At 39.7% G+C, this 23,364-nt stretch overlaps 1 protein-coding gene across 1 annotated transcript in view; it reads left to right on the top strand.

Moving 5' to 3' along the window:
- Nucleotides 1-23,364, top strand: part of MSH3 (mutS homolog 3) — a 119,434-nt gene that overhangs the window by 19,026 nt on the left and 77,044 nt on the right. The window contains 2 exon segments of the mRNA XM_062613899.1: nt 21,063-21,175; nt 22,510-22,624. Coding sequence (XP_062469883.1) covers nt 21,063-21,175; nt 22,510-22,624 — 228 coding nt within the window.

The raw sequence follows: 23,364 nt of genomic DNA, 5'->3' as shown, positions 1-23,364 counted from the left end.
GCTATGTACTTGTAGAATCCCTTCCTGATATCTTTAATACCTCTAGCTAAGTTTAATTCTAAGTGGGCCTTAGCTTTCCTAACCTGGTCCCTAGCTTCCTGGACAACATCCCTGTACTCTTCCCAGGCCACCTGTCCTTGCTTCCACTTATTATAAGCCTCTTTTTTCATTTGAATTTTCCTCAGGAGCTCCTTATCCATCCAAGGAGGTCTCCTGGCCCTCCTGCTGCACTTCCTTCTGGTTGGGATGCAACACTCCTGAGCTTGTAGCAGGTGATCCCTGAATATCAACCAACAGTCTTGGGCCCCCGTGCCCTCTAGAGCTGTATCCCATGGAACCTTCCTAAGCAGGCTCCTGAAGAGGCCAAAGTCTGCTCTTTTGACGTCCAGGGCAGTGAGCTTGCTGCATGCTCTTCTCACTGTCCTGAGGATCTCAAATTCAAGCATCTCATAATCGCTTACACAAAGTCAGTGCAGTGCTGATAACCCACTCTGTTTTAGCAGTGGCTTCTGCCTTTAACTTCTTACCAGTCGTGGTCTCTCAGGTACCTGCATTGCTCCACAGGTGTGTTACTCTCTAGTTTCATCCCTGATGTGATCTCTCACCAGCCCATAGCATTAGCTGTAGCATAGCTGGTGGTGATAATTTGACTGCTGATTGTTTCTTGTCATTCTGCTCCCCTGAACTTGAGTTCATAGAACTCAAGAATAAGAGATGTCGTTTGGCTTTTTTGTCTTAGTATTGGTACTGCAGTGCTGTGGGTTCCTTGGGAAGTATGACCATATTAGTTAACTTGTAAAAGGTGTAGGAGTGAGATATTACATGCCTTGGTCAATAGGTCAATAGCACTATTCATTGCTAATTGCTCTCATGGATAGAGTTACGGATTTACGTCATCAATCAAGAAGTGGAAACTCAGCCAGAATGAACTCAGGGAAGTCTTGTTAATGGATATAAAATGCTTTTAATTTTGTGGATCTTTATATGTGGTTGGTGGTTGCTCACATCAGAGGATGCTTTCATATAGTTAATGCTGAGTTGTTTTGTTTTTTTTTTTAATGTAGGGAGTGATTATATGCATGTATTCACGTAGCTCAGCTCATAAGTTTGTAGGTGAGCAAAGACAGAAACACTTGTAGTGACAAAAATAAAACACCAAATGGTTACAGTGAGAGTAAACAGTATAACAGATGAAACTGCTTAGGAGTGAAAGGTATCTAAAGGGTTAGTAGTCATAAAAACTAGTGATTTCATGGTTTGTATGTCGTGTAATATTCCCATGGATTTTTAAGTGAAAGGCAAGCTGTGACAAACATCTTGAGAATGTTTTATATAAATGGAAGCTACAAGCAGTTAGATTTACAGCAGGAAAAAGCAAGTAAAGTACAAAAACGGCGTGTGGGCTATTTTCCATAAATACAAAAACCAAATGCATCAATGCATCACTGAACAGATGTTTACTGGCTAAAGAGGCTTTTTTCACTGCTAATAATCCAATACATGGCCTGGGCAACTGAGTATGGAGACCTGATGAAGAATATCGGTCATACTGTAGCTCAGTTGTTTTGAATAGATGAGGAGAAAAAGTCCTCAACATATAACAGTGTTATCAAATCATGTAATGACCCGAAATAATTGCTGGACAGGTTGTTTTTGTGATATAATCTTGTTGCAGTCAAGAAACATTCTATTCTCAATATTGTCTTTCATTATTGTCTTTTATGATATTGCAGGTAAGAGAACCATGGTCTTAAATGTCTTTCGACATATTGCTTATGTGTAAAGTCTGGTTCTTTACCAGTGCCTATCTTATTGCCCTTCACAGCTGGGGACACAACAGAGGCATAGGGCATCCTTTAGGCAAAATTATTGTTCCATTATGTGTGCAGAGTCACCCCTAGAAAAATGTGGGAAGGCAGAGTTGCAAAGCACTGTGTCCGAGTGCAGTGCACAACACTTTTCTTAACTTGGACTAGACGTTGGATACATTATATTAACATTGCTTGTTTTAGTAACAGCTGGCCTCTGCAGGCCTTGCCCAGCCATTGTTTTCGTAAATCCCTCCATGCAAAAGCAAAAATGTGAGCCCTGATAAGCTTCCTCAGCAGTTTGTGCCTGGTTCAAGCGTATGTAATTTTTCATGTGATCATAAACAGCATGGCAAACATGCTGTCCCCAGGAGCTGTATCTGTGGCATTTTTGCACTGATAAGTGATGATATTCATGATTTTGGCTTCTCCCCCCCCCCCCCAATTTAAATTGAAAAATTATTAAATTTATCTTGATGCTTGTGCAGTTTCCAAAAAAATAACTTTTTAGTTAAAAAAAACCCACCTCATTGAAAGAAGCAGGAAAACTAAAACATCTTTTTTTCATGTTTTGGCACCTATTTGATTATTACAGGTCAGTAATTACAGATCAGAAACTGCAGGAGGTGACATGTAAGCAGTTCTACTTTTTGCTGTCCTCTCTGGTTGTTACGGTATTACTTGCTTATCTCACTCAGGATATATTTATATATGGTTGACTTTTCACAGCAGCCACCAAAGTTTCTCAGCCAGGGAAAGGTGCTAAAACTCACAATTACAAACCCAGGTGGGAGTCTGGACCTCCACAGCTCTGTCCTTCAGGAGGTGGCACCACCCTGCTCGAGCTGCCGGTCCAGGTTGTGGGGAGGGAGCAGTAACTGATTTTCCCTAGGTGTATGTGAGGAAAATAATTGTGGTGCATTAGGAGTCTTGGTAGACATAAAATCATGGAACAGTTTGAGTTGGAACCGACCTTCAAAGGTGAGTAATCCAGCGTGTCTGCAGTGAGCAGGGACATCTTCCAGTAGACCAGGTTAATGACATGCTAATCAATTGCCAAGTTAATAATCCTAATTTGAAGTAATAGTTCACATTTATATTTTAAATTTTCTATTTGAGATAGAGGTCATTGATAAAAAAATTAAAACAATCCAATGTTGTTATTTGTATTACTGATATGATGTGATTCATATTAGTAATTTAATTTCCAGTTTTGAGATAATGCAATTATAATTGAAAAAAAGAGAACATTTGTTAATGGACGTTTGCTTTGGTGATAAGCTAGTGTAGGTGTTATATATATTGGAGATTTTCATAGAGTCATAGAATCAGAGAATCACAGACTGGTTTGGGTTAGAAGGGACCTTAAGGCTCATCCAGTTCTGACTCCCTGCCATGGGCAGGGACACCTTCCACTAGACCAGGTTGCTCCAAGCCCCATTCAGCCTGGCCTTGAGCACTGCCAGTGATGGGGCAGCCACAGCTTCTCTGGAAAGTCTGTGCCTCATCTCCCTCACGGGGAAGAACTTCTTCCTAAGGTTTCATATCAATCTCCTTTCTGTCGGGTTAAAGCCATTCCCTGTGTCCTGTCCCTACAGGTCCTTGTCAAAAGCCCCTCTCCAGACTTTTTGTAGCCCCTTTAGGCACTGGACACTGCTCTAAGGTCTCCCCTTAATGAGTCTTCACTTCTCCAGGCTGAACAAGCCCAGCTCTCTCAGCCTGTCTCCAGAGCAGAACTGCTTCAGCCCTCACAGCACCTTTGTGGCCTCCTCTGGACTTTCTCCAGCAGCTCTACCTGCCTCTCGTGTTGGTGGCCCCAGAGCTACATGACAGAGCAGGTGATCATATCTGATAGGCTTGTATAATTGGAGGGTTGTACAGTTGTCTGTATAGCAACTGCATACTGTATGGAGGTGGGAGGGGGGAAGGCACACACACATGCACATGCTTAAAAACTGAAGCTGACTCAGATGTATTGGAACACAGATATAAATGAGTTGCAAAAGTGTTGAATGTTCCAGTAACTCTAATTGTACAGATGCTAGTGAGTTCTTAGGCATTTACGGTAAGCCAGCCACTTGTTCACGTGCTTTGAGGTGGGCAGAAAAAAGGGTAAGCAGTTTTCCTTAAGAATACCCAAACTCCAAACATAAATGGCAAACCTGTTTGGAGTGAAAGTTAGTTTTGAATCAAGGTAAAATCCTTTTTGAGGCTTCCAGTTCCATCTGGAGCTACATCCAGTTACATCATCACTTTGCTGTTGTAACTCCATACTCTAGGCTCTCCTGCATGTTGTCCATGCTAACTTCCAGTGTGCATATTCTTGTGTTTTAAACGTGAAGGTGATTTGTCTGTTTTCATCAAGAGATAATGTAAGTGTGTCTTTGTAAGGGTAAACGCATCTGTAAGTTTGACCATCTGTGGAGGAGCTAATGCATTGTGAAGCAGAATATGTATGTCTGATTCCAACTTGCTCTTACAACGAGAGCATTAGCTACATCTTTACCCACATTTTCTGCCCTCATTGTTAGTGCTAGGGGTTACAAATACAGCAATTTTAATCAAAGCAGTGTAGTGGTGTGAAACAAGTGATGTGACATGCAGATAGCAGTGGTACTGGGGTACCATTGTAATAGTGGTTCCCAACCCCTCCTGAGTCAGGGAAGAGAAAAAGGCAATGAATATATTTATTTTTCATAAAATCAGAATGTGTTAATTTTCTTAGTTTTGAAGAAGATGATCTGAAATGGGTTTTTATGGGCCATCAATCTGCTGAACTGCAAAAGGGAACAAGCTTTATCTTCCCGGCTGTCTTTTAACAGTTTAATTTTGTGCTTGACTGGCGCACAACATTTTTCTCTCTTAACAGTTTTTGATGTATGGCGTAGGTAAGAAGCTTTCAGTAAATGAGTTTTGAAGAGTGTACTTTAAGCATAGATTCTTCCTCTGAGACTTTGTAATAGTAAAAATGATTGTTAGAAATTCCTACTTAAGTTTGCTTCTAAATTTACATAGATAATTTCTCAGTACTTAATAAAGAATTTGAAATCACTGCTATAGTAATTAACTCTTCTAGTACAAAGCTTAGTAATACAGTGTTTTTTAACATAAAAAGGTTTCAGGTATGTATATTTGCTTTCCATTTATGTGAAAGAATCATTCTGCAGGAGCACACAGATGTACTTAAAAACAATTTCTAGCAAATACACTTGAATATTTTCCTCTTTATGTTTTATGTTATACCTGTCTCTTTTGCTTCTTGTCGGATGGAAGATTACTGTCTGCTTTTCCATCCCTTCTGCCTTTCACTTACAACTGTTTTACCTGCTTTCTTGAATTTTTGCCCCTTCTTGTTTCTGCCATTCATTTGCTGTATCTGGGGTGCTCTTGTCCCAGTCTCTAGTAAGATTTCAGGCACTGCTTGCCACAGACAGCTTGGCGCTGTTCTTTTCCTTTACATAAACCTATAGGAAGTCATGGCTGAACAGGGGCCTTAAGATGGAGAGAGAAGTAGTAGCTCTCTAGATAGCCTCCCAGGATGGATATAAGTCAGAATCTTCTACTTTTCTTCATCTTTCACATAAGCTGGTTAAGTGCAGGGTTCTGAGAAGGAAGGATAAACTTCCTGGACAGCTTCACTGGGTTTTTTGTACTTCACACCATCTCACTTCATGTCTTATACCTCTTTTGGGATATGCATTTCCCTTTTTTCTAAACACCTCTTTTTAGGACCTGAGAACCAAAAAACCACTGTGAAGAGCAAGGTGGTATTCATAGAGTCATAGAACAGTTTGGGTTGGAAGGGACCTTTAAAAGTCATCTAGTCTAACTTCCCTGCAGTGAGATGGGACATCTTCAACTAGATCAGGTTGGTCAGACTCCATCCAGCCTGGCTTTGAATGTTTCCAGGGATGAGGTATCTGCCACCTCTCTGGGTAACCTGTGCCAGTGTTTCACCACCCTCATAATAAAAAAATTCTTCCTTATATCTAGTTTGAATCTTCCCTTTTAGTTTAAAACCATTACCCTTGTCCTGTTGAAATAGGCCCTACTAGTCTGTTCCCATCTTTTCTTGTCAGCCCTTTTACACACTGGAAGCTGCTCTAAGGTCTTCCCTTAAGGAGCCTTCTCTTCTCCAGGCTGAACCAGCCCAGCTCTCTCTCAGCCTGTTGCCAGAGCAGAGCTCCTCCAGCCCTTGCAGAATCTCTGTGGCCTCCTCTGGACTCAATGTAACATTTCCACGTCCGTCTTGTGCTGTTGCCTCAGAAATGGACACAGGACTGCAGAGGGGGAGTCTCCCCAGAGTGCAGTAGAGGGGTATTGAAAATTATATTTTGGGCTGAACTGTTGCCAGAGCAAGCATTCACTCAAATTGCAGCCTCCAAAGTGTAAATATGCGATAAATTCAGTTTTGAATCTTGATCTGATTTTTGCCTTTTTTTTTTCTTAAAAAGGATGCCATTAAGCCTGTGCTGCCTTCACTGTCTCTTTCAAATATATGTTCCATTTGAAAAATAGTCTACCTTTTTGCTGTTGGCTCATTGATCATAAATCCTAGCAAAGCAATAGTATGAAAAATAAATAATATGTTAAATACAGGCATCCATATGTTAAATACTAAATTAAAAATAAGGAAATACTAAATTAAAAATGGGAAAACTAACTTCCCTGCTTTTGCATTTGTATGAACTTCTCACAGAATGTGAAGTCAAGGTAAGTAGCCGTTTGTGGTTAAAATGTACTGCTCTTAGTTACAGGAATTTGGCAGTGAAAAGAATAATTTGTGTATAGAAGGCATAATTATTAACACTTTTTTTGTATTTATTATGCTAGAAATGTCAGTGTTTAAGCATCTGTGTACATCCCACAGGAAAGCCTGAAATGTTTTGTTGAAAAATTAAGTTTATTTCATCATATTTAATGGATTCTTAAATCTGTATCAGCTTATCAAAGGAAACATTAATTAAAAGTGTAATTGACTAGGCAGCTGCTTCCTGTTTTCCATCCAGCAGCCTCTTATTAAAAACATTACAAAACATTTAAAGCTCTTTATCTGAGGGAGATGAGAAGTTCCCTGTGCCAAATTCTGCTCAAGCAGTGAGATTTAAATGATAAGTTTCTTACTTCAAAGCATATTGGGTGACGAGTATCTGTAGGCATGTACTACTCTGTGTGGAGTCAGGCTATGTTACCAGCTGGTAGGGAAATCCCTTTTAAAACATGACAGATGGTTAGAACACCAGAATGCTTTGTTCCTGGAGGAGAGCACTGCGTGACTGAAGCTGAACATGTGGTTGAATTCTCCTCACTACACACAAGACATCCTCTAATAGCAGTGCAGTTCTCAGGCTAGGCTTATGTATTGAGAGCTGTAAGCAGGCACATACTGAAGGTGATCTCTACTTTGCTGCATTGGCATACTTAAACAAGGTTAAATATCTTCTGCATGGGTAGAACATGTTTTGCCCATCAGGTTTACAGTGTTCAGTCTTAATTATTCTCCCCAGGTACAAGAAGAGCCTTATGGAACTATTCCGTATTTCAGTTTTCCTTTTTTGAGATGGTTGGGAACCGCAAAGGTCCCCTTAATCATGAAGAATCTATGTTGCTCTTTTGGACATGCCCAGTTAACAGTGAGGATGTACCTGGACTCCTTTTATGTTGATATTGCTCTTCCCCTTGGACCAACACAAGACAAATCATGACCAAACTCAGCAGCTGTCTTTCCAGAAACCTGAGTTTGGCCTTTCTGGGGTTTAACACAGAACTCTCAAGATCTGAAGACATCTTTGAGTGTTTGTCTACCATTTACAGGTTTTTTTTTTAAATGTATGAGAGCCCAATATCTTCTTCAGTTAGAATTATTAAAAATAAAAATCCTTTTTGCAATTAGAGCGCATAACCAAAACCCTGAAGACTCTGTTGTTTTTGGTCTGGAGAATGAATGTGATATTCATTCTCAAATTAAGACCTGTAACAGTGAAGGTTCTTGTTTTTTTTGCTTCATTCAGTTTACTTTCCTGGGGGCTTATTGCTCATTCCATACTTGGATTTGTTGTTACAGTCAACTCCTTCCTCACTCACTCTCCCATCTTAAATGTCATCCTGTTTTCACTGGTGACTAAAGATCAGCTATGTTCTGGAGTGCAGGGTAAGTGTCAGTTACACTGGGAAAGGCTAGAATGCAGCAGAAACCAGGGTGGTCTCATGGCTTGACAGTGATGAAGGAGAAGAACTTTTGTAACAGCAAAGGAAAAAGGAATGGGGATAGAGCAGAACTTTGCCTATTGTGTTTAGATTTGAAGATAGTGTCTCGCTGGATATTTTTGTGAATTGGAGTCTCTTTATTTTAGTCATAGCTGGAGGGCTCAGATGGAGTCATATTTGGAAGAAAATTGGGGATAATACAGTTTTCCAGCCATGCTAGGTTGTGGGATCATTACAAAAAATGCACTGTAGTAACACACAGATGGATCTTCCCTGAAAAAGGATAAAAAGGCTTGCAAGGTCTAGGCCATGTGCAAAGGTAAACTCAGTTTGATTACTGAAGCTTCTTCGAAACAGAGTAGGTTTGAATTTTGGAATGGACATGCTTAGTAGGACTTTTATTTTTTTTTGGCCTCTAGTTGCATCTGTGGTTCCAAATGCTGACAGCTGCAAGGTCGTGTTCTGGCTTATAGTTTTATTTCCTTAGTGTAGAGGAGACTTGAACATCCCAAGGCATCCCAAACATTGGTCCTCCAAACAGAGGGAAGGAGGAGAAAAACCCTAGTAGTAGGCTGAGTAGTTATAGTGTCTATCATATCCTTTTGTTTGGAGTCAGTTCAAGTGATGCTGTCAGTAGCATGAGAGGAGAATGAAATGTGAATGGCAAGTTATGCATGCCAGAAATCAAGAAATAAGGTAAGAGACTTTGTGCCACAGTCTCAGCTGGAAAACATGGCTAGGTAATCAGCTTAAATAGTATGTTCTGTCCTTCCTGTTGCACATGAAGTTTGGCCATAGAAAAGGAAAGAGCATTATCTTTTCATCTAGCTACTGGATGATGGAAGTTCTTTACCTGAAGAGGATTCCTGGATGAAAAATTCCTTAGTTTTCCAAAGAGCATCCACAGCTCAGAGCACAGATCTTGAGTTTCTGAGATGTGTGAGACTGTGAAAGATCATCTAGACCACAGTGTGGTCACAAAGCAACTATGGAACTATAAGTATTCCCGTGTTAGCTCCATTTCTGATCTCATTAGTAGTAGATAGTTGTAAATTAAATGCTATATGCTTATCTCTTTTCTGTATCACAGAAGGAACTGCCTGGTAAGTTTGCTGTTAAGACAACAAAGGCTATGCAGCTAGTGCATGTTCTTATTGGTGCTGTAAAACTGTAGCTGGTTTATATTTAATAACTCACAATTTCTTAGAATCATTTGTTTCTCAGACTCTTGGAAAAAATTGGCTTTGATGGAATTTCTGGAGGTCATTTTGTTTAACCTCTTGCTCAAAGCAGGCGTCTTTCTTCAGTGTTAGGTTTCCTGGAGTTTTGCCCAGTTTGGAAAATCCTCAAGGAAGGAAGCTCACAGCTTCTCTGTACCACCTGCTTGTGTGCTTTACGGGTCTTGTGGGGAAGATGGTTTGTTTTGGGCTTTTTTTTCCTGAAGTCTGAGCAAAATTTCCAACAAGTTGCAACTTGCAGCTGCTTGGCTTTGTTCCTTCGTTGTGCACCTCTGACAACAGTCTGTTCCAGGATTTAGACAGTAGAATCACAGAATCAACCAGGTTGGAAAAGACCTTCAAGATACTCAAGTCCATCCATTACCCCAGCACTGCCAAGGCCACCACTAAACCATGTCAGTAAGGGCCTCATCTGCATGGTCTACACTTCCACTTTCTACTCACCTACACTTCCAGGGATAGTGATTCCACCACTGCCCTGGGCAGCCTGTTCCAATGCCTGACTACCCTTTCAGGGAGGAAATTGTTCCTAATATACAGTCTGAACTTCCCTTGTCGCAGGTTGAGGCCGTTTCCTCTTGTCCTGTCACTTGTTCCTTGGGATCAGAGACCAGCCTCCTTCTGTCTCCATCCTCCTTTCAGGCAGTTGTAGAGAGCCATAAGGTCCCCCCTGAGCCTTCTCTTCTGCAGACTGAACATCCCCAGTTCCCTCAGCCGTTTTTCATCACAGTTGTGCTCCAGGCCCTTCACCAGCTCCATTGCCCTTCTTTGGATTCCCTCTAGTTTGTTGGTAGGTGTCTTGTTCTGGAGGCCCAAACTGAACTCAATACTCCAGATAAGGTCTTCCAAATACCAAGTAGAGTGGAATGATCCCTTCTCTTGAACTTACCGTCCTTGTGCTGCTGCAGCCCAGTATGGGTTAGGTGCCATGAAAACTGTTTGCCTTTATGGTACTCAAGTTACTTTATGCAGGTATTTTTCCCTTCTTTTTCTTTGCACAAAGTGCATACCAATATCCCTTAGTGTCTTACCTGTATGGAGAAATACAGATGGAGAAGTATAATGTAGCCTAGACATATTGTTTAATGTCACTCCGAGTATGAAGCCTTGTGTGGTATATAAACACCATGATGTGGCTTTTCTTTGAAGCTTCGGTGAATGTATTTCCCACCTTATCTTTAATGATGGATAATACCTGGAAGAAGGCTACCCAAAAGCTTCAGGTCTGGGTATAGATCAGGTCCTTCTGGGTTTTTTTGCATACCAGGTATTAAAAAGTGTGAAAGTTAGATGTTATGGGCTAAATGTTTACTTTCTTTTTTTTCCCTGCTTAATTTTTTTTTGAGTTTGTCTATAATCCTACAGGGTCATGCAAAGTGTTTGTGAGGATTTGGTTTTCCTATGGGTTTTTTTATGGGAGATTTTTTTCAGGCATGTGTTGCTATCTGACATCTGCCACTTTGAGAACCAGTTTCTTTTGACAGGATTTGGCTGAGGAATTCCTGGCAGAAATGTTAGGCTGTTGTTTCCGCTTTGAACTGTGATCTGCACTCTAGTAAGGTGAAAGGAGAAAATTTCCAGTTTCCACTCGTTTATTTGAAGTATTAGCGGTTCTCCAGCTGTGAAGACAAATCTATGGATCAGAGGGCAGAATTAGTTATATGTAGCTAATTTTGACTGCTGATGAGTTTCCAGAGATAGGTCAGAATATTACTTTCTGTAATGCAGACAAGGCATAGATAGATTTCTTCCTGGAGGCCTTTCAGCTCTTCCATTCCCACAATACATATGTGTGGAAAGTATAACCATCTGCTGCCTGGCCTCCTCCCTCTTTCAGGCTGTCCGTAGGGGACATCCACATTTTCTCTCTTCCTCTAGTACAGTAGTCCAGTCCAACAAAACAATTGGACTATCTTCTCATATGAGTTCCCTCTTGCTGCTCTATTGTTAATGTGTATGTATGTAATTGTCCTGGGTTCAGCAGTAGCAGTCATTTTTCTCCTTCTCGGTAGCCGGTGCAGTGCTGTGTTTTGACTTTCAGCTCGGGAACAGAGCTGATAACAATGATGTTTTGGTTTGGCCAAGGACTTTGTGAGCCTCATGCTCTGCCAGGGAGGAGGGGAAGCCAGGAGGAAGCAGAGACAGGACACCTGACCCAAACTAGCCAAAGAGGTATTTCATATCACAGCACGTCATGCCCAGGATGTAACTCGGAGTTAGCCGGAAGGGCTGGGAGACTGCAGGGTTGGAGGAGGTATCGGTCGGTGCTTGGTCCGGCTTGGGGGGGGGGGGGTGGGGTGGGGTGAGTTATCGGTTGGCTGGTGGTGAGGTGTTGTATTCTCTTCCCTTGTTATTTCCTTTATCATTATTATTATTGGTGGTAGCAGTAGTGATTTGTGTTATACCTTAGTTACTAAACTGTTCTTATCTCAACCCATGGGAGTTGCATTTATGTTTTTGACAGTTCTTGGCAGGTAGAGTTGTGGTAGTAGTGTGGGAGGATAGTTCAGATTGATTTATAACAGATACATGGATGGACTCTGTCACTGTCTCCATTATTTCTTATATAATCATGATGTTTCATAAGCTGACAATACCTTCCATTTGACTTCCTATTTATGTTGTCTGCCTGTGCTAGTAGAGTATCCATCAACTTGGCAAATGCACCAGTCATGCTTCAGCAGCACTCCTGAGGACCACTGTGAATTTTCTGTGGCTGATACATTCAGGTTTGATTTGGGGGTCTCTTTAATCCTGTGAAGAAGTCACTAACTTGAATTCAAGATTCTTTCTAGAAGTATGTTGTATTGTAGCTGTCTGCTTATAGTTTTTATTAATCTTAACAGCCTCACCTAGGAAACACTTCCCTTTCTTGGACAAAGCACGAGCTGTTCTGCATATGTATGTGTAGAATCCAGATAACTTGGAATGTTTTGAGGGCCAGTTGTACTTCAAATATATTAAAAATGCCTAAGAGATTTTTGCTCAGGCACAACATAAGGGGAAGGGGAGTAACATTGTTAGGCATTGAACTTGACTTTGTTCAGACTGAATTTGGGCAATTATTTCTGCTGCTAGGGCAGATGTGTCTTTGAATAAGATGTACTCAATTTTTCTTCCATCAGCTTTATTCTAGAATGTAGTTGTAATGGTGAGTTTCAATGAAGGTAGGCATTGATTTGACAGAAGCACAATGGTTACAACTTAACTGCAAGATATGGTAGGTGGAAAGCCTTTCCAAAAAGATTAGAAGAGAAAGAAAAGTGCTTTGTGCTCAGAAGTTTTTGCTGTTCAAAATGGGAAAATTTCTTGTTTCTGTCAACAGAAGTATGCTCAGACAACACATGACCTTTTGAAGCAAAGTATGTTCACTTCTGAAAGATGTATAATACAGTGAAGGACATGTGGGGTTGAGAGTGAGGTATTAGGAAAAAAAGCTGTTATTCAGATCAAGGTGATAGTCCAAAATTCACCATACGTATTTCTGTTACAGTTTCTGTTAGTTTTATTTATTTATCTATCTATTTATCATCTTTTCGTTCGCTTTGCCTGTTCAGAATTTTTTACCTGTAGTCACTCTCTTATCATTATTAAATTTATTGCTAATATTTATGAAGGATTTGAAGGGATTTTTAATGATGCAAGGTCAGATTGTAATATTTCTTGTTATACGATATGTAATGCAAAGCTCAGTTTTTCTGTCTGCCACCCTATTGTCTGGTGGTGTAAGCATTGTTTTACACATCCCTTTTGGTAAAAAGTGTGGTAATATAGAGGGAGAGTTGGTTATCACTATGTTAGAGGATTGTTTAAAATAGTATTAATTTAAATATGAAATCATGTAAAGTATTTCTTCATATGAGCATATTCAGCAGTGTTTTGCAGTAGGGCATCATCTTTGTAAAAAATAAATATTGCAGGATAGCTGGCTTCTGGGGAAATATATCAGAAGTAGATTAAAATGATGATAAAATTCCTGGATTGCATTTCTGCTTTCTTTTCCAAACAGTTGTATAGATAGGACTCTCCTTTTTGACCCTGACATTGCTTCTCTAAGTGAAATCTCTTTTTCCCTAAGCTTGAGTTTTTTTGTGCTTCTCAGAGATCAGCAGTTTCTAGTTCCTGTCATGTACTGGAAAATTTTGGCACTAAGTTCCTCGTCGTGGTTTGGGTAAGGAGCAGTTGTAATTGTTCTGCTTTTTATGCTGCAGTATTTTCTTTTAGCATGTGGCTGTATTAGCAAATCGATGTGTTGCTGTCATGTGATGTTCTTGGGTGGGAGTTAAGGGTGTGGCTCCTGCAGCTGTGGCTGCTCCATCTCACAGTCTTCACTTTGGTCTGACCTCGGACTTACTCTTAAAACCCGTTTCTCACTTCTGTCAGCTCCTTTGTTATACCAGTGACAGATACTTATACAGTTTGGTTAAGTGATCTTTGTGATGTTGGTGATGATCCTGCTTCAAGTGGAATGTTAAATGGTGTGATTCCAGAGGTCCCTCAGTGATTTCCGCAGTTTCAGAGGTAGGATATGTGCTTCCACTCTGCTCACTGTGATCATTGCTGACATTCAAACTCAAGTTGTTAAGCAATGAAAATAGGAAAACTTGGCGGGGTGGGGGAGCAGAAAAGTCTTCATGATGACCAACTGCAAATACTGAAATAAAGTTTCTGGCCCTAGGGACCATGGGAAGAGGACTATGATACAAGCCTGAGTCAATAGCAAGTGCTTTTAAAGCTTTCTGGTGGCAAGCTTTTGCCACCATTTGAACTAGATTATCTTTAAGGTCCTTTCAAACCCTAACTATTCTATGAATTTCCATTAGAAACAGTGATCAAAGCTGTCTGCTCTGGTCCTGTCATCATTACGATCTTTTCACTTCATTGTTGCTGAGCCATTTAATCATGCTAAACCAGCAAAACCCCTTTTTTTCCTTAACCCCCCTCCTCTGGTTTTCTTCTGTCATGACATGCTCCAGATGCTTGTCACAGGGTCAGAAAAGCTCTACGTCCATTGCAGAGGAAGCAGTGGGAATAAGCAGCCACGAATAGGTTGGCAAGAATGGTACCATGATAGGCAGTAGCTGCACTGGTGTAGACCAGGCACAGAACTGTAGCTGCAAAGAAGTTGAGACCAGACATGGTAACAAGAGCTAATGTTGAAGTCAGTGGGTATTTATCCCCTTTGTATAAAGTATGCATTGTATGAAGCTTATGATCCTATGTGTGAAGAAAATTATTCTGTCTGATGGGAAAGAACACAGATAATTTAGCATTTTATTTAGTACTCAGCAAAAACGCCTGTATCATAAGAAAAAGATGTGAAAAGCTCTATGGGTTGTGCTAGGATCACATTAGTGGTGACCTTCTGGAGAAACTTCTATTGACTATTAGGTGGTAAACTTCTTGACATACTGCTGTGTGCTTAAGCCCTGAGTGTTTTCAGGAATGCACAGTAGCATGCATCTGGAATTTGTTGAACTGTTCTCTGACAGAAAGGCACTGCAGTGAAATCTTGTGAAAAATTTGCAGTTAAAAAAAATAATAAAAGTGTGTGTTATTTCTGCTGGAAATTTCCAACATTATATAACTGATGTCAGAAAACTCAGGACAGAAATAGCCACGGAACAGTAAAAAAAGGCCACAAAATATGGCCTCCTGTGGGGGACTTGATGTTGTGCAGAAAAGAGATAAAAGCCACAGGGGTGATCCCAAGCTATCATGAGAAATCGTTGGATCTATGTCTCACTCACACTTGCATTCAGAAAGAGGTGTTTTTCATGGTGAGATATAACTGGTGAGCATAATTGCATTGATGTTCGTGTAATATGCCAGGTAATAGGTGGAGTGTTCCTATATTTTGTTTTGTTTTGGTGATGTTGCTTTGGATTGGGTTTTTGGTTTTGCTGTTTATTTTGTTTGAAATGCTGCAACAGAGAGCTTTTTTGCTGTTTGGCATAATCCTGAATAGAGGGATTGTGGTGCCAGTGGTGTGTTGGTGTCCCCATGAGTTGCATCCTCCTAGTGTCATGTTCTATATAGCACTTGCAAAACAGAGAGAAATACAGCTGGAAGAGTGGAGGGAGAAGACAACTGTGCTGATTTCTGAAGAACAATTGTATGAACTGATACAACTGCATGAGGCACTGAAGATCACTTCAGATAGTGTTGTTTATTGGATATAAACAGCTCTGTGTTGTCATTTCACAAGTAAACTGTATGTGCCTTGAATGCTTAATGGAAAGAACTACTATGTTGGAAGTTAGAGCTTCTACTCATTTATCCCCGTTCTGTTTGCATGTGTTGTTTATTCATAGCCATACATGATGGAGAGAACTTGGATTTTTTTAGGTAATTTCTGTACTGTGTTTTGATTTCAACTATGTTTTTCCAGCATTCTTTGCAGTCACTTCAACTTCATATCTTTTTCAAGTTGGCTGGAGTTGCCCAATGTTTCACTGTCCCAAGTGGTAACTGAAGTATTGAGCTGCCACCAGATGCAGTGTTCAGCTGTATGGAGCTTTGCGCAGCACACTCATTTTGACAGTAAACCCCTTGATTCCATTCTGTGTGTTGTTTTCCACCCAGCTTTGCACTCATTCTGTAATAAGTACTTCCATGTGAATCATGCTTATGTAGTTCGGTTATGAGAATGTGTGAAATTATATAAAATAAACTCAAATCACGTATGAAATCATCTGCTGCTTCTCTGTCCACATAATCTGTTCTGCCATTGAAGGATACTAAAATGATTTGACGGGATTTGCTTTTCTTGATAAATCTGTGCTGTCTGCTACTCATGTTGATTTCTTGTAGGTGCTTAGAAATAGTTTCCTAGCAGCTTTTCATCTTTTCTACTAGCTTTCCATGAAATGAGTGTAGTGTGTCTCATCCCTTTCTTCAGACAGGCAGACAGAAGGAGCCTGAAAAAGATTGTGTTTATTTGTGCAGTAACTGCTGGAGTGCAACTATGCTTGTATTTTGTCCTCTAATACCTACTTCTGTTCTAATATACCGTGCCTACACAACCCTCTGTGCTTTGCTAATAGCCTCTTTTCTCTCCATCCTTGATAGCTCTTGTCTCTGAGTCCCTAAAGCTAAAAGAATGTTTTCTTCAAATTTTTTGGAACCAGACTCTTGGTTTGGAGATGTGGTTGGAGTTCTTTTCAGCTGTAGTTCTGCTAAGGTGACTAGGCAGTAATCAGGATGTAGATGTTAAGAAATGTTGATAGTTTGTATAGTAAAAGACAAGCAAGGAGTTTTTCGCAATCTTTTCTGTAGAGTGTGTGTGTGTTTGTATGTGTATATATATATATATGTTAAACATACGTATGTGTATATATATCTGTTAAAGTGTGTCAGTTGCTTCTAGGCTTTTCAGCAGCTTCTAGCATAAATGAGGGGTTTTGGATGGGAAGTTTGGAAAGCTGGAGGTCTTGTGGGGTAATGTGTTGTATGTAGTACATTGCTAGCATACAGGTGGCCCTGCCATAGCAGGGGGATTGGAGATCATCTGATCTGCAGAGGTCCCTTTCAACCCTAACAATTCTGTGATTTTGTGGATTATTGTTTAGTTATTACTGGCAGAATGATTTGTACCATTCTGAGAGTGGCAGACGCTCAGAGAAGGTGACTGTGCTGCCATTTTCCTTACGACAGCACTGTCTGTATCACTGCACCTGAAGGCTGTTTGCTATGTGGGAAAGTACTTGACTAGCAAGAGAAAAATAACTGCTTATAAAAATGTATGCAGCTAGTGCCAAAACAACAGCTGATTGGAAATATCATTGTGGCTTTGCCAGAGAAGCTACCGGAGCTCCATGCCAAGTTTTACCGAAAAGGAAGGATGATCTCCAGTTCAAACTTAGAGTCCCATAGCTAGAAGCAATTGCATAACAGAGGTAACACAGTGATGACAAATAAAGGAAATGCAGTTTCTGCTGAACTTGTTCATAAGGGAAGATGGCATGATATACTTGCATTTCTGAATGATTAGTGCATTCAGCTTGCCTTACTCTTTTGTGTAGGGTAGGGATTTTATCCTTACAGAGACAAACTAGCCATCCTGCTGCAGTGCAGGGGAATCAGCAGTTTGAATAGTGTTAAGAAAAAATTTTGTAATAGGTATTTGTGCTTTATAAATCTGTGATTATCATCAGAAGTAGAAACTTCATATTAAATTTTAGGAGCAGAGATCTCCCGAAATTCTGTATAATTTATGAACCTGTGTTGTGATAAATGGATGTACAGTAAAGTATTGATGCCTGCACCCCTGCATGCGAGTAGTCCTAAGCAGAATGAACACGGCAGGATAGTAGTTGAAAGGTAAAATTCTGGAGTTATTTGCTTTCTGTAGGAAGGCTTCCTGAGCTTTAAGAAAACTTAGTTTGGCCATGTTAATTTTTTCGTGGAGTTTTTATGCACTTCATGCCTGTTTAATTGTGAATTGTAGAGCACTAGTAAAGTCACTCCTGTTTTAATCAGCACACAGCAGGGAGCTCTTGTGCTTATGCGCAAGCTCATTCTTTCAAGAAATGATTTTTTAAAATATTTTGAATCAGTTTATGTAAACCTGTTTTATATTGTTTTACATTATTCTAGTTTTGAGCTTCTTTTTTTTTTTGCAGCAGCAGTTGGTAAGCAGTGAATGCACTGAATTGCCAGATGAATAGAGCGATAAAACCCAGTGATGTTGACCTTACTTAATTTTCCCAGCTAGGTGACAGACAAATGTGTCCCTGTAGTAACAGAATCATAGAACAGTATAGGTTGGGGCTTATGTATTTCATTATAAATAAGAAGGTGTGTTTGTCTGCATAAATGTATTTTAGAATCCCATCCTTTATGCCATCTATTTATGGACACATAGGTTTCCTATTCTTAACTGTGGCTGATGGTAATCTCTTCAAGCAACTCCCATAACTCATATTATGATGGCAGACAGTTCTGCATCAAATCCCAGTGCATTCAGGAGATTTTAATAAAGGCTCTATAGGTTTATCTGTACCATCAGCTGACAATTTAAAACCCTGAAGTATCTCAGCCCAATATCCAGTTAAGGGTGGTAGTGGAAGTATTTGTGCAAGGAAAGCAAAAAAGCTTTGTGAAGTTGATTTTCATAATTAACTAGCCCTGTCAACGTCAGGGGTTCATGAGGCTGCTTGTTTTCAGAACTCCTGGAAGGAATTACAATAAAATACTGGATGAGTTGCACAGCAGTTCATTGTAGATGTTCTGACAAGAATGATGTTTACGAAAGTTGATGGCTAATTGACTTCTGATTTAAACAGGCATTGGTAGCTGGAGAGATAAAGCATCAACATAAGCATCCACATACATTCTGGCTAAAATCAGAAAAATGGCCTATGGGTGATCATCTGGCTACACAAACGACAGACACAAAAACCTCTGCATCAAATTTTGTTTTCATATATCGTGATAAAAATTCAGATTTTTTTTTCCATCCGTTAAATAGATACCTATAACTTTCCAGGTTTTTTTTTTTGCTTTACCTAGAAATCAGATGCATACTTCGATAAAGTGTCAGATAATTGTTTGATGATGCTATATCTAGAATATAAATATTGAAATATGTGAAGATCCTTACAAATAACCAAGTTGTCTAGTTCTAATTTCTAGTAACTATTTCCTATCAATATAGTTGATGAACAAAAATACTGCTGTAAGAAGTCACTCAAATTACATTGATTGTAACTGTAGTTTGCCAAAGTTTATGCTAAGGTGTTGTATAAATCTGGTTGTGAAGAATAAAGTGAAAAATCAGAGAAAAATCAAAATGCATTAAATAAAACTACAACATTTTTTTCACCATTACTTTAAAAACAAACAGGTGTAGCATGAATCATTCAGTGAATTACCTGAAATCATTCAGTGAAAGCCTCCTGTTTTGACTTCAGCTTTAAAAACCAGCTCTCTAGACCTTGCTAATCCTGACTTTTCTGAAGAAGTGGAAATGAGAAATAGTCCCATTTTAAAAAGATTTCTGTAAGTCCCTACTCACACATGGTCAACGGAAAAGTTGCAAGACTTACTTGAAGGCTTGTACTCTCTTAACCTCTGGATAGCATGCGACAGTGCTGAAGGATATTCTTGCAAAAGGCTGTACCGAGTATACATGCTAATTTAGCCAAATGGGTGGATATGTTAGAGCAGATTATTAGTGAAGCTTGGAGCAAGTAAAAAATGCAAGGGAGAAAATAGCTGGTTGCTATCAGAGGCTGAGGAACACAGACTAATTGTCTTTTACAGAAATCCATCCACTTTAAAAATGTTTGCTCATTCTGAGTAGGGTTGGGGCAGGAGAGAATCCCAGAGGGTATGGAGAATGAAAACTTAATTGGATCAGTCAGTTAAAACTAAGGCACTTGAAGTAGCAAGGGATCCTCTAGGATGTGCTGAGAAAAGTCATACCTCAAAGACTCAGTTAATTTGACACGTATTATAGGAAAATAACTCCCAGTTTTAAGAGGGGATCAGCTTATTTTCCTATAATACATGTCAAATTAACTGAGTCTTGATGTACTGATCCTTTCAGAAGGGAATATATACAATGTAATGCAGAAAACCTGTGTGTTTTTTTTTCCTGTGAATTAAAAAAGCCCTGTAGAAAGGGTATCGATTAATTTCCTTCTTATGACACCTGCACAGTCCCTCTTATTCACATAATTCCATTGTGCTAGAAGTACTTAATTTGCTAATTAATTAAAATAATTAAATTACAATAGTTAAGTTAATTAGAATTAATTAATTAATTCATGTCCCGTGGTAGAATGAGACCAGATACATATATGTCTTCTACTGATAGATTTCTACTAGCTGGTTATTCTGTGCTCATTCTGTAGCTGTGTAATTATGCTCAGAAGTTTCAGGAGGAGCGTGTGTGATTTTTGTTTTGTTTTGTTTGTTTTGTTGTTGTCGTTGGTTTTTTGAACCAGTACATCTCTTTAGTGCTATATTAGCAGCTGTAGAAATTGAATTGATAATGCAGCAGGGGATCAGAGGAAACTAGCTAGATTAATTTCTCATGGGTTGCAAAACTGGGTGAAAACTTGTACTGCTGTAATTCTCAGTTACTTACTGAAAATAGGGAAGGATTCATGAAAGATACGTCATTTGGCTTAATGGTGGAACAGAGTAAGTTTGCTACCTTTGCTGGTACTGTTAAACTGGGAGGAGCTGCTGGCATGTTGGGAGTACTGACAACATCCTTGGCATCCTGGACTGCAGAAAGACTAAAAGAATCAAGTCCTTTAGCACAAGGAAGACAAAAGTCTTCAAACAGTTAGAAAATAAAGGGACAGGAATACTTTATTTCAGTTGCATATCAGAAATGATAGAATGGGTTCATGTTGCGACGAGTTGTACAGTATAGAACAAAGTCTTCAAAGATAAAGGATAATTAAACATGGGAGAATTGCTTAATTTTTTAATCATCATAAGTCTTTAAGAACAGGTAAGCCAAATACTTACACCTGATAAAAACGTATGTACGTCTTATATTGCAGTAAGATATAGGGTTGCAGGTATACTAGGCAACCTCTGTAAGTCTCTTTTGGGCTTGCTGTTTGGGTTTTACTTGTTTGCAGTTTTACAATGCAAAGAAAAAACATTTAAAAGACCTGACCACAGGTCAGAAATGTTGTTAGCCCACCCAAGTAGATCATCTCTTCATTCTTTGCCGATTCAATTCTTAACAAATAAAAGGTGAAAGAAAGTATAGTTTCATAACCTACTTAAGTGTTTTTCATGAAGGGAGCATAAATACTGAAAGTCAGTTGTGTTTCCTTTGCAGGTTACGGGATGACAGAATTAGAATAGAAAGGATGGAAAACTTCTATTTTGAATACAGCCATGCTTTCCAGCTGATCACTGGTTTTTACACTAAAGAAGTGCCTGGTACTACAGGTATGTCGTTCAGAATGTCTTTGAAGCTGTGTTAGGTTTTGCATTAAGGAGCACATATGGGTGCATCCCATCAGGTCTCATGGACTTGTCTATGTCCAGTTTGTTTAGGTATTCCCTAACTTGATGCTCCTCAGTTAAGGAGGTATCTTCATTGCTCCAGAATTTCCCAGTGGTCTGAGAGGACTTGGATTCCTCAAGGCACATCTTGCCAGTAAAAATCAAGAAGGCATTGAGTTCCTCAGCCTCTTCCATGTCCTTTGTCACCAGATCTGCTGCCCCACTCAACAGTTGGTGCACATTATCTTGTCTTGCTTTTGCTGCTGATGTACTTGTAGAAGCTCGTTGCCCTTCATATACTTTACCAGTCTCAACCCACCTGGGCTCTGTTTTTCCTAACCCCATCCTGCAAGCTTGAACAATGTCTATATTCTTTCTGGGTCACCTGTCCCTGCTTCCATTTCTCATACTCTTTTTTTAGCATTTGAATTGATCAGGAGCATCTTCTTCGTCCATGCAGGTCTTCTGTCACCTTTAGTTAATTTTCTGCTCATTGGGATCTTTTCTGAGCTTGGAGGAAGTGAGCCTTGAAAGTGAACATTATTTAAATAGGGACATGTATAGCATCCTTTCTTTTTCATAGTCTGAAGATGTGTGTTTAGGCAGATTTAAATTCACACATACATAGTAGCAACTGTGGGAAATTATTCAATATAAAATATTTCCTCAAATTCTTGTGTGCGTTAACATTCTAAGAACAGAAGAATGCCTTTAAAAAACATCTGTGAAAACACTTAATAGGTTTCTAAAAAATACCATTTTATGTTGAGATATCATGGACTGAATTTTCCTGTTGTTGCAGCTGGTCCAGGAATTGTAATAGAGCCCTGTTTAGAAACACTATCAAATACAGAAGTTGTCTCACAAAGATGGAGCCATGTTCTGCAGACTGCCTGAGGCAGAAAAATCATCATCACTTAAACCAGGGCCTGTTTATGCCTTTTAACTTGCACGGATGTTGCCAGCAGTAGTGGAGATACCAGAATTTAGATCTTAGTTTTATGTATTTAGAAATTTTTTATGTCAACAGTTACTCATTTTTTATGAAGAAAAACCTGTGGAATCAAGTGTTTCATGATGTGCTTACATTATTGTAATGTTCTGTATTCTTTGGAACTGTGTTTTTTTTGGAACCTGACTTTATGTTGTTTTGTAGATATCATAGTACGCTGAACATATATTACAGGTTTCTATCTGATTAAATTGAAAACTAGATTAGGATTTTTCTGAAATACATAACTACTAAACAGTTAACAAGAAAATAACTTTTTTTGTAGGTCCTCAAAAACTATCTGTAATACTAAGCTTGGATAAGTCTGTTATTTGCTCTCTGGCAGCAGTAATTGCATACCTCAAAGAATTTAATTTGGAAAGGATGCTTTATAGTCCAAGGTGAGTTGCCTTACGTAACTTTCAGTTCAAAGCACAAATCCACGTACCAGTGTTGCCATCTTAAGTTTGAGCAGACAACTTCTCTGATTGTAATGAACCTACTTGCCAAGAGTTATAAACATATTCCTTGCAAAATTGTACCACACATTTCAGCTCCTGATCAGAACTAAAGGAATGAAATGATTTTATGAAGTGATGCTTCATGAAAACCTTTACCGTAGAATCAGAGACTAGTTTGGGTTGGAAGGACCTTAAAGCTCATCCAGTTCCAGCCCCCTGTCACTTGCAGGGACAACTTCCACTACACCAGGTTGCTCTAAGCCCTGTCCAGCCTGGCCTTGAACACTGCTAGGGATGGGGCAGCCACAGCTTCTCTGGTCAGCCTGTGCCAGGGCCTCACCACCCCTACAGGGAAGAACTTCTGCCTAAAATCTTACCTCAGTCTCCCCTCTGTCAGGTTAAAGCCATCCTCCCTTGTCGTTTCCCTACAGGCCATTGTCAAAAGCCCCTCTCCAGATTTCTTGTTGCCCCTTTAGGCACTGGGTACTTCTCTAAGGTCTCCCCTTAAGGAGCCTTCTCTTCTCCAGGCTGAACAAGCCCAGCTCTCTCAGCCTGTCTCCAGAGCAGAGCTACTCCAGCCCTCGGAGAAGTTCTGTGGCCTCCTTATCTTGACATTACTATCAGTAATGTAGATGAACAGGTACTGCTGCCAAGTATAACTGAAAGCAAAATTTGGTAGA

The sequence above is a fragment of the Pezoporus occidentalis genome, unplaced genomic scaffold (genome assembly GCF_034315485.1).
Source record: "Pezoporus occidentalis ecotype Australia unplaced genomic scaffold, CSIRO_AGI_Poc_V1 ctg170, whole genome shotgun sequence".
NCBI lineage: Eukaryota > Metazoa > Chordata > Aves > Psittaciformes > Psittacidae > Pezoporus > Pezoporus occidentalis.
The sequence above is the reverse complement of the archived record's forward strand: the minus strand, read 5'-3'. Positions and strand labels throughout refer to the sequence as shown.